Source organism: Tachypleus tridentatus, chromosome 5, assembly GCF_004210375.1.
Source record: "Tachypleus tridentatus isolate NWPU-2018 chromosome 5, ASM421037v1, whole genome shotgun sequence".
Taxonomy (NCBI): domain Eukaryota; kingdom Metazoa; phylum Arthropoda; class Merostomata; order Xiphosura; family Limulidae; genus Tachypleus; species Tachypleus tridentatus.
The window spans coordinates 23,475,224-23,491,164 of record NC_134829.1 but is presented as its reverse complement, the minus strand read 5'-3'; the positions used below and the strand labels follow the sequence as shown (position 1 = coordinate 23,491,164).

At 30.4% G+C, this 15,941-nt stretch overlaps 1 protein-coding gene across 3 annotated transcripts; it reads right to left on the bottom strand.

Moving 5' to 3' along the window:
- Window positions 1-3,426: 3,426 nt before the first annotated feature.
- On the bottom strand, window positions 3,427-15,702 carry LOC143250713 (SH3 domain-containing protein Dlish-like). Of its 3 annotated transcripts, none has more exons than XM_076501635.1 (4): window positions 15,491-15,702; window positions 11,771-11,898; window positions 9,117-9,830; window positions 3,427-8,627 (listed from the first exon to the last, which is right to left on the bottom strand). In XM_076501635.1, the coding sequence occupies exons 2-4, from the start codon at window positions 11,817-11,819 to the stop codon at window positions 8,320-8,322; spliced, it is 1,071 nt and encodes a 356-aa protein (XP_076357750.1). In that variant the 5' UTR covers window positions 11,820-11,898; window positions 15,491-15,702; the 3' UTR covers window positions 3,427-8,319. The 3 variants fall into 3 exon arrangements, with proteins under 3 accessions (XP_076357750.1, XP_076357752.1, XP_076357751.1); XM_076501637.1 differs by lacking the exon at window positions 15,491-15,702 and adding an exon at window positions 15,360-15,469; XM_076501636.1 differs by lacking the exon at window positions 15,491-15,702 and adding an exon at window positions 15,317-15,458.
- Window positions 15,703-15,941: the final 239 nt, after the last annotated feature.

Genomic DNA, 15,941 nt, shown 5'->3' with positions numbered 1-15,941 from the left:
ACTAGTAATACATTTGACACCTCAAATCAGCAGATTTTTCACCTTTCACAAACACAGTTCATCTTCAAGTCTTATCTCAAGGTTATAAGACAAGTTGGGTGCCACTTTTTCTGTGATTTCATTCCTTCCCAGATTAGAGTAAAATACAAGACCTCTCACATGCTTTACAAGTGAAATACCAATTGAGCTAAAGGTTAATCCACTAACAGTTCTTGCTAACGTAGTTTTAACAACTAAACCACTACATCTAAAGTGAGTTTCATGACCAGTGTAATGAAAAAATATCACTATAAATTGGGTTGTAATGCAGACCTGTAAATAGAATTTTATAAAGAGGGCACAACTTTTCAGAAGGCCCATTATTTCAATACAGAAATTAGTAAATTATATCAATTTGTGAGAATAACTCATAACTTACACGGATCAAATAAATATGTAAACATACTAAAACTTAGGTGATTTCAGCTAGTAGGTTCTAGAGCATATATAAATACTTTTTGAATTTCACTGAGGGTTATATAAGAGTTGGGTTACAATAACAAGCAAATACACATACTGCTGTTCCATATGCACTTCAAAATCATTTGAAATAAAAACAGTAAGTCAAAAAAATCAAGTTTCTTTGTATTACAACTACACCCTAACCTACCAGCTTATTAAAATCTCTATGACAGAAAAGCATTTTTCCATTACACTACAACAAACACTTAAATTTGCTCCATGTTATTAAATTTTGTTGTACTGTAAAAACCAAACATTTAAATTTTGTTCATATCATTAGATGAGGAAGATTAAGATTTGTTTCCATTAACCAAGTAATTAAGACTTTTCAAACCACTAGTATATAAAATAATTCCTTGTACTACGACATAAAACATATTCAAGATACTAAATGTAGAAAAGTCTAGTAAAAAATTAAGTGTAAGATTTTTAGAATAATTTAACTTTCCTAAGTTATCCTGAAAGATAGAAATTTAGGTATAACTAAAAGTATACCCATTACCAAGACTGAGGTTTTAATAGTAACAAAATTTAAAATCAAGTAATGGATTAATTTTTCAAAGAATGTTAATGAAATAGAAGAGTGTCATACTAATCTAATTATTTCACATTTATTCCAATGTTTGCTATTTTGTATTACCATTATAAAAAATAAAATAATCCAACAAAAGATGTGTATTTTGTTGAAAGAACATTAAGTAGTACAAATTACTAATATAAATATTCAGTATAAGACATGGTTAATAACAACAGCTTCAAACTTCACACCTCTAAAAACCTTTTTTTTTTTAATAATTAGTATTTAAATTGCAAAATCACAAACATTTCAGTAGGTTTCTTCATACATAGGCTGATCTGTTGCCAGAGATGTGGGTTCTTTAAAACAAAACAAAAAAAAAACGATTGAATTAATTTTTCATATGTATTTCATTATACATCAAATTACAATTGAATACAGAATCAAAGGCAGTGTAAACACAGTATGTCAATAATACTGATAAACTTTGACTACTGAGATTGTTAATTAAAAGCACAGTTAAATGCTTTTGAGGTAAAAAATTACTGCACCATGAGGTTCTTTTCATGAAATGCTTCAAACTAATAACACTTATGAAAATCATTTTCCATTATTTCCTTGCATGCAAGGATTTACAATGTAAAGCTACATACTGTATTTTAAAATATTATCACATCTGGGAATTTTCAGATTGGATGAAACTAAAGATTTTTTGAAATAATCATATAGTAAAATGTTGATATATAACTTTAAACATTCAATCAAAACCCCTTTCAGTAATGCTTCTAGTTTATCTTCATTTATTTGTATTACTGAAACATCAAGTAAAAATATTTCTCTAGGAAAACAATTTGAAATCGGAACACAAAAGTATGTAATGCACAAGTCCTTATTCAATGTATATAATAAGAAATCTTGTAATTACATTTAACTTTCATTAAATCCCATTTAATCTGCATGAAAGGATTAACGAGATTCCCACTGTCCCTATCTTTTATCTAGTGAAACCACAGCCAAGGGAACGGGCTTGGAGAAATCAGCTGGACACTACGTCTAAAGTAGTGATTTACTGATAATTAGTATTTCAGTAAATACTAATTTACTGAAATTAGAATACAATTTTATTCTAATTAACAAAATAATTAATTAGGTATTAATTAATACCTAATCATATAGTATCTTCATTTAAATGAATGATTTACTGGTATTATTTACCAGTAAATCTATACTGGTTGATAATTAGTGTAAATCTGTTATTTATATAAATAAAAGTTTTTTATTTGTCATTATATGACAACAATGAAACATGAAAAAAAAACCTTTAATCTATAAAATGCAAGAAAAACTGTTCATAGGTATAGTGCTCACAGAAAAGAGTTCCATTATATATATGTCATTAGAAATACAGAAAGATAAGAGAATTTTTGGACGTACCCAATGATGCCCAAGTGCAATCTAATCATTACAGATAGTGGTCACCCGGTGTACAGATTTATAACTGTGATACCTACGTTGCAAGGCTGTTTATTGTATATGTTGTTTTCTATCTTCTAAGCTACATGAACTGTCCCCAGTTTTGAACAGACAGACTAAAGCAAAACAGCTAGTCAACAATACCCACCACCAGTTCTTGGGATACTTCAAATGAATAGTGGAATTGGACTAACTCATAATGTACCCAAAACTCCAAAAAGCAACCAAGAACCCTCGCATTCTCAATCTGGCACACTAACCATTAGATAAAATATGTCCCATTTCATTTCAGATTCATACAGTTCAATTGCTCTTGATTGAACATTAATAAATAAACTAAAATATTTGTCCATTTTGACTTGAGTGAGATCAAAGCATTTAACCTTTTACCTTGAAATCTAAAAACATACTTCTCAAGTAACGTATACTATAGGTTATTATGTAAAAGTACTGCATGTGAAATCTGTATCTTGTGTTTGAGAAGTTTTTTGAAATGGTAACTACATTATATATAATAAAACAATATTTTTACTGTTGTAAATCATATTATTTCAAGTAAAAAATTGTACTTCTTTTTATAGTTTGAAAAGCTGTCCAAATTAAAATTAACTACACAAAATTTGTAGTTGATAGATTTGGATTTGTAATTAATAGTCATGCATAGTGTAATGAGTTAAAATATTTAATCATTCTACTGTTTCACAAAATTTCAATAATTTTTGTTCCTTGCACAAATCTTTACCTATAACAAAATAAATTTAGTTTTAACGACTGCACATACACACACACGGTATATAAAATTGAGTAGGTCAAAACTTTGTATATAAAATGAAACATGATTAATGAAATTATATGAAGATAATCCCAACTACCAAATTCCATTGGTGCAAAACGTTTGGATATATAAATAAGTATATCTACACATAAAACAATAATTATAATATAATTTTTATTTATCCCTTTTCCCAAAACTTCCCACATAAAAACATAGAAGTAAATACAAATATCAACTGTACAAAACACTAAAATATATATATAAGGCACAATTGTGGAATGTTATTGTTTAAATGTTTACAAAATACATGAAATGGTTATGAAATACTAGACCATATTTCTATAAACCAAATTTGATTCAGTCATTTATAAAAACACAAACTACAAAAGCATTAATAAATAAAAATTAATGACTTGTCAATCAGTATATGTTAGAAGCTCAACAGTTCTGTAGTAAATTATATAACATGGAAAATTATTTCCATCTTATTAACTACAGCTGAAGACAGACATTAAAATCATTTCTCATGTATACCATACAGAATATGCACTTAGCATAAATAAAACAGTACATATATATATACTTCTGCTTCACTGAGGTTTTTCTTATTTTGAAACAAAGTTTGAATCATTTATTTACTGCATAAGACAGCTGAATAACTGTATGATAACTTGTCTACTTTAACTCTGTATTTTTTCCAAGTATTAGGACTGCATTACAAAAAAAACACTAAATTTTGGACATAATACATTTTTACCTTTCTTCAATGTTTTGACTAATGACTTCTTCAAAAATTTAAAACAGCTGTATCTTGAAAATAAACCTTAACCTTCCAAATATTTACATTAAAATACGTCCCCCAAACAAAGCAACACTACACACTTTTGTGGTATGAAGTATAAGAGCATCACACAAGAACAACGTGAAAAAAGTTTCTTTTAGTAAATTTGTTATGAGAGAAAAAATTGTTGAAGCATTTTAAATTACTTAGTTTGTTTTGCTTATTCAGTTACAGGGAGATACCTTTATAATCAAATGATAGTGGTGTGGTCATACGTTCGTAATCACATTTCTAATACATATTAGATACAACTTAAGCAACTACAAGGATACTCATTATAGCGCATACCTTCACCATGCACCATATTCAGCTCCCAGAATATACAAAAATGTATCTGTTCATTCACTGTTATCAATGAAGATAGCCTTGAGGTAGCTTTGTTCAAAATTCATCAATATTTTAAATTAACAGGAGATTTTTGTATGATCATTTTTAATACATATAAACGAATTAAACTTTAAATTCTGTTCTCACTTTATTATCAGTGTACTGTCTGTGTTTGGTTTATGTTAGTAGCATCTTGATTTTATTCTGTCAAATGTACAAGTTCCTGTAAAAGGCACAGAAAATAAAAATTCTTAATTGTATTAAAATCAAACTTTTGCACTTAATTTTCACTTTTTACTTTATGACTGATTTTGAAAACCAATGTTTGCACTTGAAATTCATCTTACATTTTGCTTCATATCTGTGTGTGTGTATATATATTTATTAGGCCTGTTTTCAACATCAATTATTTTCCACTCTTAATTTTTTTTTATCAATACATATTTACTACACCTGTCAAAAATTTGAATCACTCAAACTTCAATCTAATTTTAAAAAGGATAACTCAGTGGAGCTCATACATCCACCATAAAGCATTAATCATATTCAACTCTCCCAAAATATGCCTGTATGCCTATCTTTTCAGTGGACATGGACCATTTTCAATAGGAAAATGATATTCTACATACAGTCACCACGCTCATCAAAATCCAATCATTTTTGACCGAGTTACAGAGCAAAAACATGTAAAAAAAACTTACTTGTGTTAACAAATAGGGATTTTTTTATTTTTGTGATTTTTGCTGTGACCTTGACTTTGACACCTCAAAAACTGAACACTTCTAGGTTGAGTTATAGTCCAAATCTATACCAACTTTTGTTCAAATCAGTTCAGCTGTTTAAGAAATCTTGATGAAAAACAGAGGGTGAAAACGTAGCCTTCATTTATCTTCATTGGCAGAGATAAAAAAGTATACCCCTGTGGCTACTGCTTTCTTACACTGATTCAACAATCTTTTGCAGTGCTATATAAAACTGAATACACAAAAACCATAAACCGACAATATACAGAACAATGGCACTTTCATTGTTGATTATAATGTTTACCAATTTCCTCTAATAAATAATTGTGTTTTCTAAGGAAAGTCAGGAAATTATTAATTTTTAAAATATCAAATCATAACAAATTTACACATAAAAGGAAAAAATTAACTGATTCATCAAATATATTTTAATGACAGAATTCATAATCAGAAGTTTCAAAATGCCCCAAAATACAGAGGGTTGAGGAACATTATATTAAAACATTTTTGAATACTCAAAATCAGCAAATCACAGCAGATATAAAATCACAATGGAATGAAATGTATTAGAATTATGTTTTAACACTGTTTGGCATTTCATAGTGTGACAATTGAAAATTGATCACTTTTTGGAAGGATATGTAACAACTCTTTCTAGTACAAGATTTTCATACACTCAGATCATAAAGTATTATTAATGTCAGAAACTTAGAACTTACAAGATGAAAAATATCCCTTTATTTAATGATATTTGAAAACAGAGGCACATGGATCAACATTAGACACCAAGACCACCCAAAAAGAGAAATGTAATAGATCATATTCTGTCTGTGAAAACCAAAGTGTGATGTCTTGTAACAGATGAGAATCCATTAATCCAAAGTTAGAGATAAAATCCATCCAGGTACCCCAGAAAACAGTACACAACATAATGAAAGAAAATCTCAATTTAAAAAAATGACAAGTTGCTTCCATTATTGTCTATTCAATTGCTGTGTACTTCAAACAGCTGGGCAATGAAATAGGTATTAATGTTATTCTGTACAAAAACAATTAATTTATGGTTTGAATACATGTTTGATAAATTTTTGATTTACATGAAATCACTAAAAATAATCTGTATGCCTAGTTAGCACCAAAATGAAGCCAGATCAACGTTTGTACTTATGACGTTAAACTGTATCCAAATTATCTACCATCTTCCAGTGTGAAATGTGTAAAACTGGTTGCAAAACGTAAATAAGTGGGAAGTAATATACTGTTAAAATGTGCTGCAAAACATTTGATGAAAATAGTACAAACCTATTTTACATAAAAATACTGACAAAGTTCCTAGGAAACTTCTGTGTTCTAGTGGTGTTATTTTGAAAGGCAGAATGACTGAGCTCATGTACATGAAAATGTAATAAAGTAATTATAATTTTTTTACTATTACATATTGTTAAAACAAATATCTTAGTGGTTTCACTGAAACTCTCTCTCTCACTATAGGCATAAAACAGTAGCTGACAAACATTTATATTTCATAAACATCAGTGAGAGTTAGATTTTTAAAAATTAATAATTTTCTAAGTTCATTATGAAATTTTACATATATCTCAGAATTAGCAAACAAAAACTTGATATATATGTGTGTGTCAATAATAAATCAGCATGTCAAAAAATTATAAAACCACTTTTTCAATTAAAAATATATGTAAGAACTACACTATATAAAATTATGATTTGCAGGAAATTTACATCTGAAGTTTTTCCCATTAGTTTAGATGAGAATAGGTGAATTGCATTATATGATAAGATACAAAACACAGCAGCAGTGCAAGCTTTAATAACAATCATAACAATGGCTATTACTTGAGAAATACTTGCACCTACATGGGTGAATGTAAAAGATTGATTCTTGCTTGGACATTCTTCAAGCCATAAACAAGGATCCATATCATACTAATGGCACCACAGACCAAGGACATACCTGAAACATTTATCTCTATTATATTGATTCTACACTTGCTTAAGTTACAGAATTGTCATTCTATTCAATTAAAAAAAGTAGTTCAATACTTTAGGGATACTCTATATTTTGACATTACATGTTTTATAATAATGACACCAGGGGATCATGTTCTAGTTGGTACTGATACTTGTTTCATATGTATTTAACCAATACTATTCTTATGAGCAAAGAAAGAACAACACCTACGTTATGTGAATACACTGTACAGCTCAGAACGTATTAAAATCATAATATTTCTGCACAATCTACCATGTACATTGTATAAGCCAAAATAATAGCACTGTTCCCCATTTTTAGAAAACGATTGTCATTTTATCCACACTACATCACATGAATCCTGTATGATATGTTATTACCATGTAGTTTCAAGGATACTTTTGGTATCAGGCATGAAGTATGACAGCATGAAATATCTGAGATGTGCACATTTGACAAAGATAGCACTTACATATTTCTACAATGAATAGATTTTAATCAAAAATTTATCAATCTATAATAAATCATTCTTGAACACTGAAAGGAAATCACCAAAGTAATGAATTGTTAGTTTTTAATTCAGTAAACTACTACACAGTACATTAACACAGGAATCATGGTAGCTATAGAAGTGTCCATCATTCAGTTTAATAAAATACAAAACAGTGTAATCACTCTTAAAGAAACTAGCGAGTTTCGAAGGAAAATATGCACAAATTCCATCTAATGAATATTTATAATACCTTTTTACCAAGTAAACATACTTGTATGCTTTAATGTATTTTTTTGTTAATGTAACATGAAGTCTTACCTTTGTTCCTTTAACAAATATTACCAAAACTACATCCACGTAGAGGATACAGTTTATAACATTAAGGAACTAGTTGCTGAAATGCAACATGTAATTTCAACAAAAGTTTGTGCATGATACAGTTTTTGTACTTCCCACTTCCTGATAAACACTGAAGCTCTTAATTAAATAGTAAGCTATACATCTACCTGCTTAATTAAGAGTGAAATATCAAACTTTATGTGGCTTTTTAATAACATCTGAAACAATGGTTTCACGCTAGCAGCTCTAACTGCTATACATCATGTGTGCATATAAAAGAAATACCTCCTAAGGAGTATATATGGGGTTCTTAAACATCACTATAAGGATGTCATAGCCGGGGGCCTTGCATACGCTTTAGGGATAAAACCATATTTTCTTGTCTTGGGAGCATAAGCCCATAACCAACCATCCACTGTCTGGTTGTTCAAGTCTGCATACACCCAGTCTCCCCTTCGTACACTGAGGTCATCAGGAGCCTGTGCCTTATAATCATACAACATGACAAGCTCGCTGCCATGACACCGGAGGTCTTCAGGAGCTCCAGGAGATGGATGGTGGTTGTTATTTAAAGACTGGGTAGGATGTGTCTGATCTGCAGGGTTCACAACTTGTTGTCCTACGTGCTCTATTCAAACACAAGTTGATATTTTTAATCAAAATTTACACATTATTTTTCATTTAATAACTATAATTTTATTCACTATATTATTATAGTTCAGAAATTACCACTTTGTAACTGTTCAAATCAGTTCTTTTGCCATACTAGTTATATATATTTGTATACTTTTGAGGTTCAGGTGAGTTATTCATTCAATGGATAATTTACAGCCATGTGACCACATATTTTATGTCTAAATCATCTTCAATATTGAGGATCTACAACAGTGTTATTTTGTTTCAACACAATATACATAATACAAATAAATACGATTAAAACAAGAATTTATTAAAAATAATTAATAAAATCCTAAAATGTACCATTCTATGCATGCTTGTATAAAACAGAAAACTTCTATATAGGAATCATGTTTATATAAATTGAAAATGCATATAAACTCAAGTTGAAGAGAGGTTTATCATTGATAATATGAAGAGTGTATCTTCAGTACAATACCTTGAATTGCATCAGCAGGATAAACAAAAGCACTTGGCACAAATCCTTCCTGACCATCAGAACGAACTATCCAAAACCAATCTGGATCTTCACGATTCATAACTGTCACAAGCTCACCCCGTTCAACACTCACATCATTTTCATCCCTAGCTATGAATGTATATAACACAATAAACCTTCCTGCAGGATCTTTGAAAAATGGATGGACATTGGGCAAGGACACTTGAGATGATGACTGTGAATTCTGCAGTCCAAGACTGCTTATGCCTTTTTTAACTTGATGTGCACCACCAAAACTCTCTGCATCAGAATGCTGTCCGCCACTGTCACCTGAGAGAGTCCCTCTCGAAGAAGTTTGGTCAAGTTCATGCTCAGTCTCATTTCTTGGAAGTTTCTTATGTTTGACATTTAGAGCTAAGTCAGCTGGTTGCGTACCATATGGAGCACAGTAAGAATGTGGAATAAAGCCTTCCTGGCTGTTCTCAGCTATTACATACACCCAGTCATTTTCCTGGTAAAGTACATTTACAACCTGACCTCTTCTGACTTCTAATTCATCATCAACACAAGGAGTAAAGTCATGAAGTACAACCACCTTGGAGTCTGGAGACAAGCCATTTTCTTTTTCTATTCCAACTCGGACTAAAGTTTCAATGCTAGCACTTCCAGTGATACGACCAATACTGGGTGTTCTGGATGAAAGCTTGTCTCCTTCTGTATAGAACAAAAACAAACAAATTTTCTGACCTTGTAAGTTGAGTATTGTTGATAAAAATCCTAAAGTCTTTGCTGAGTGCTTAGCTTGGATGTTAAAAAAAAACAAACAAAGAATGAATTAACAGAATAATAATTGGTATATCTAAGCTCTGATAAATGGTACACACTTTTGGATTTATAATAAAGTTAATCTAATTCAGATTCTGACAAGTCATAACACAATGCAATAATCATGTGAAGTATAAAAACAATTTTGTCCATCGTATAGTTTGCAAATTGTACTTGCATGACATCTATGACCTCCTAAACACACATCTAAAATGTATCCCCATTTGTTAAATCAGGTATTTTCTCCATTAAAAAAAAATGTTATAAAATAAGAAGGTAGGGTAACTACTAAAGTTAATTGACATAAAATTCCTAACATATTGAATAAGACTCTGTACAAGGTTTTAACGTGCACAATTTGCCCCCCACTGTGCACATGGGGTTACTAATAAGTTATGTTATTAAATAGTCACAAGTATCACACATATTGCAAAAGATTTGTCTTACTTCTAAGAAGCTCAGGTAAACCTCATGTAGCTTTGTGCAAAATTCAAAATAAATATTTCTAAGAGTTAAAATGTATAAATTTTTGGATGAAACAAAAACTAAAAATAACATGAACAAAAGTATGATATATTTGAAAAGGAAATTTTTCCATAACAAAACAAAATAATTTAATAATATAAAAACCCCACTATCACCCAAGGCATCAAAATTGTTACACGTGTTTGATAAAATTCATGTCTGTGTTGATAAAGGCAACAGCTAAAGTGCAGACAGAACCATGGTGGAGAAAAGCCCTAGTAGCTCTCGCATTTTATGGTTGAAAAGTCTTTCAGGAAGTTCAAAAGCTGAAACTTTTTAGGTTTAAAAATCTTGGTTGAAACTTCACTATTTTCAATGTGTTAAATCCCTATTTATATTTTGATATTATTATCAAATATACATATCACCATATGACACGTCATCCACGTTTAACTCGTGCTATCCCAGATGATTAATTTAATGGCCAAACATCTTTCCTCAACAATTACAGATTAAACTGGCAAATTTAACATTGTTCTGAAGTCCCCCAATCCAAGAAGTAGCAGAAATTCATAGATTTATAACTGCTCAGTTCACAACTAGTAACGTAATCAAATCAAAACCATTCTCGGATACCCATGACAGCTTCTAGTACAACTGGAATGTTAACATTTAAGGACAACAAGAGACCTGTTGGTCAATCTAGGCAGTTCCATCCACTAAAATGATCTCTTTAAAAAAATAAAGCCAACCATCATGATTCAAATATTTATCAAGCTTTCTCTTAAACTTACTTCTTTCACCACATATGAAGGCAACCCTTTCCAAATGTTAACTATCCTGTTAAAAAAAAAAAAATTAAGATGACCCTTACCCTACATAGATTTATATTTGTGTTTCCCTGTCCTACTATTCTAATCATTAAGCACAAAAAAAATATGGTGAGTTGTCTTGCTGGTTATTGGTTATGTATCTTCCTGAAAATGTAGAAAGTTATCGTTAACCCAGAAACCATGACTTCACTGACGGATATTGCTACAACTGAGGACCAGATGATACCCAGGGAGATGGTTCATGCTGGAATAATGTAACAACTGGAAATGACAATGGGAACATTGACAAACTGTAAAAGTAGCACTTCCTAGTTCTTTGCCCAGACACTACTGGAATGTACTCACCATATCTCATGCATAATATTGGACACATGTTAATTGCTTCATCCCTGTTCATGAATAAAATATGAATTAACCCATGAATTAACCAGTGAAAGGATTAAAGTTGTTGGCTAACCTTCTGTAAGTATTAAAATACCTTGAAACTGTTCAAGCACATTTTATGAAACAACCAAGGCTATGATCACTAACCTTTCTTTCTTTTTCCTCGACGTATTCGTACAGGACATAAAAATGCCATACTTTCTTACTATACTATACAGTCTGTGGTTTCTCAGTTAATCCAATTCTGCCTGATCCACATTTTTTCCACAGAAACACTTAAGAAAACAAAGAAAAGAAGCTATTAAAAGGAAACTGCAGACAATGGATCATCCCATGGTTATGTACTTCTAATAAGGCTGTGATGAACAGATATCACTAACTCTAAAGATTAGTAGATTATTTTATCAAAATTTATTTAGTAATTAGTTATTTTAATTCATCAAATACTAATTACTAAGAACTATTTACCCTACATTTCAGCTGCAGTATTGTCAAATCTTTTACAATCATGAACTTTCTGGTCCAATCACCTGACACATTCTATATTACAATTAAGTTGTACAAATCACCATTTTGAGGTTAAGCCATAGAGAGCAGTTTTTAAAATAAAAACAGTACTGCTAAATTTTGTCATGAGATTTGGCAATATTGTTAATCTGTCAACTTCAAGGATATTATAACAAGAATAGTTTTTCAGGTAACAATGACCAGTTTTAATCCTGGGTCTTCCTTATGAAGAGACTAGTGTACTGCATCCTCATCTACTTCCCTAGTCAACCACAAAGACTCAGGGTCAAATCCCAGCCACTACTACCAACAGAACAGTCTTTCTCAGGACTTTCCTGAAGATGGCAGCAGAATAGTAGCCAAAATACAGGATATAAAGTGGTTAGTAACAACAGTTAAATATGAATGATTGTACAGTTTACTAACTGAGAAAAATAAAAAATTCATGTTTAGATATGCTTATGATCTGTAGTACGGCAGTAATGTTATAATCTAAGTTGTTCATGTATACAAAATACTTAACCACATACAAAAGATTCAAAATATAACTTGATTGTACAGACTGTATGTTGAAGCTCAACTAAATACAAAGTCCTCTCCAAATTGCTATACTTAAACTAATTTTCCACATTATGGCCCAACCACTTCAAGTGTCAAACTTTGGTAAATGAGACAGATATTCTTCTACACAATCAATTCATTACAGCACTGTGGCAACATTAAAAATATTATCTAGAAACTGTCAAATTTGTTTGATAAAGACTTCTCAAATATCCCAATCATCACAAAAATGCCTGTTTATCATGACTCTCATTACTCTCTATGTAAGGTATTCTTTATCTCGTAGTTCAATCATTCACATCCAGTTTCAATGTACCTGTCTGATTTAAATATCAAAAAGACAAGGGGGCTTAAGATCTTCATGAAAAAGAAATCATTAACCCAAGAGGCTCTATGCCAAAATTTGGAATCTTTATAAAACATAACAAACAGTTGACAAGGGATCATGCAGTCCCTTATTCTTTGTTATTTGAAACAAAGATATTACTTGTAAAGACATAATTAGCAAATTACTATTGCCTGCTGATAACACTGAACTCTTAGTGTATTTCTAGTGATACTTAAATGTTGAAGTATTACAGAATAAATTGTTAAACTAGACAAATTACCTTTAATTAAGAATAAGTACAATAAAGTTAATTTATTCTATAAACTCTCCTGATATATAGTATGCAAAGTCAACTCACAACAGCAATTTAAAAGTACACAAAATGTTTTCAGCTTGCTAGTGAATTGAAAGCCATTAGACAATGAAAACAACAAAACTTTAACACACAGAACATGCCACATAATACACAGCTTATAATTAAGAAAAAAATATTTATTCCACAAACATCATGTCCATATTTCTCAGCTTAACTAACACATATATAATACCCAGAAAACAGGAGAATATTTAGGCATTCGAGGCTGAGAAAAGAAAAAAAAATTCAAACCATGTTTCACTTTTCACAAATTTATCAGTTACCGTCTTAAACTTCCATAATGTTGAAGGTTCCATTAGTGTTGATACAAACTCATTCTATAAGCCAATCTCGCTGTTAGAAAAATAAAACTGTCTCTTTCAATCTTATATGTGTTACCCTACTGTCCTCAAAATACAGCACACACAAATGAGGTGTTTATAACATTTAAGGTCAATAGAGTTCATGTTGGTCCATTGAAGCTGTCTAATCCATTAAACTATAAAACAAATTAAAAACTTAAAACTTGCCCTTATCATTTTAACATTTATCAATGATGAAAAATACAACCACAGAAATGCCTTGTAAAAACATTCCATATTCAGCAATTTCCTACAGTAAAGATAAAACTATAATTCTCAACAATTACTTAAATGTTAAACAAAAGTTTATGCATTATGATAAATATGCCCTTTTGATTTCCTAATCTATATTTAAAACATATCCCTAGATTTCTTATAATCCTTCAAATATTTCATATGTCAATTTAAACTTTTTAAGCTTATGATATTTATCCATGACTTTTTCCTTTATTTCTTCAGTATACCAATTAGACTAGATCTTCCCTGCTATCCTTTTTTTTAGGAGATATCTATCTTCAACTAAAAGCAAATATTTATAAAAGTTTATTCAAATTTAACCAACATTCCCTTTTGAGCCACTGTCATAAATCACTAATAATTAATCTTATCTTATGGATTCAAAACTGATTGTGAAAATTGGGAATGAATAAAATAATTTAACTAAATAATAATCACTCTTTTTCTCAAATGTTCCTCCACCCTACACACCTTACCCTTGTAATTACTTCCTAAGTTAACATTAAATTTAGAATGATATGCTCTCACTTGGCATAAACATACTGAATCACCTCAAGAAACCTCTCTCCCTCATTACTTCACTCCATACATTCCCACACAATGTTTCTAAAATTATCTTTTTGCATTAAACTTGTAGCATACAGATATCAATCATGGTCATGGTTAGTAGCCCATACAATCAACTAAATACAGATTTTATCCAATGTTTCTACTGCTAATATGTTGCCACCTGCAAAGTTCTGAAAAGAGCAATATTTGTGTTTGTAGTGGTCAGTTTACAATCCTGCATCTTCTTGAGGAAATTCTGGTTACCCATTTGACTGGAGTTCCCTCCATTAGAACTTGAATAAATTTTTTGAATATTTTTAAGAGGGTTATTCAGGTTTTGCTGATTGATTATTTATTAAGTAATAATTAGGCTTGGTTGATCATACACAGTATTAACCAATACAAACACAATGTTTTTTAAAAACAGTCTCTCACAATTACTGCACCAATAATGCAGCATTCTTTTGAAAATAATCTAACAAACTAATTTATGTGTTTTAGGATTTCTACTGCTATAACATTATGAAATTAAACTGACAACAGTATAGACAAAATTACTAACGTTTCGTCAATTTCTTAAGTGTAGTCTTACTTCACTTGGCTTATAAATAACAGAGACTATTAATTTTATTTTTATAAGTTTCGAATAATATTTAATGTTTTTATACTAGGGAAACATTAGCATAAATAATAAATGTTTAAACTGTGGGTTATTCTTAAGTTAAAAATAACATATTGTAAGTTATAACAATTTATTAATATCTAACTAGAAACTAAGTGTAAATTCAAATTACATTTGTAAAATTGTGATAACTATCATAGAGTGATATACGTTACATGTGGTTTTAACATCAAATAACAATGCCAAAATCACTAGCGTCATATGACAGAAAAACTTCGTATTTGAAATATCACATTGAATAGGTGAATTAGTTTAACTTATTAACATTTCAAAAGGTCACACAAACCTTAACCTTAACCATCACAAGTTTTCGAAATTGACACCTGGAAAGAGAACTTTCAGTACATTCCCGCCAGAGGGCCATGTGACATGATTGAGTGACAGGTTTATACAGGTGTTATTCTGCTGTAACTTTGTAAATTAAATTTTAAAAGGGGAAAACCCTTTCAGCAGCACAGAAATGTAATCGAAACCTCAGTTTTCTTATTAATCACAGCCCTTCACGTAAGTTACAAAACAAAAAGAAATTATATTGATAAGAACTTATGAGTAAAAGCAAAGTGTAACAAATAGTATATCACAAACGCCACATCAGTCATATCGAATTCTGAGAAAATATTTCGTACAATACCAGGGCTAATCAGGCCAACTGTGATACCATAGACCAGTGGTTTCCAACCAGGGGTGCGATATAGCGTTCCAGGGGAAGCAAGATAACATTTGTTTTGGCCACCTTC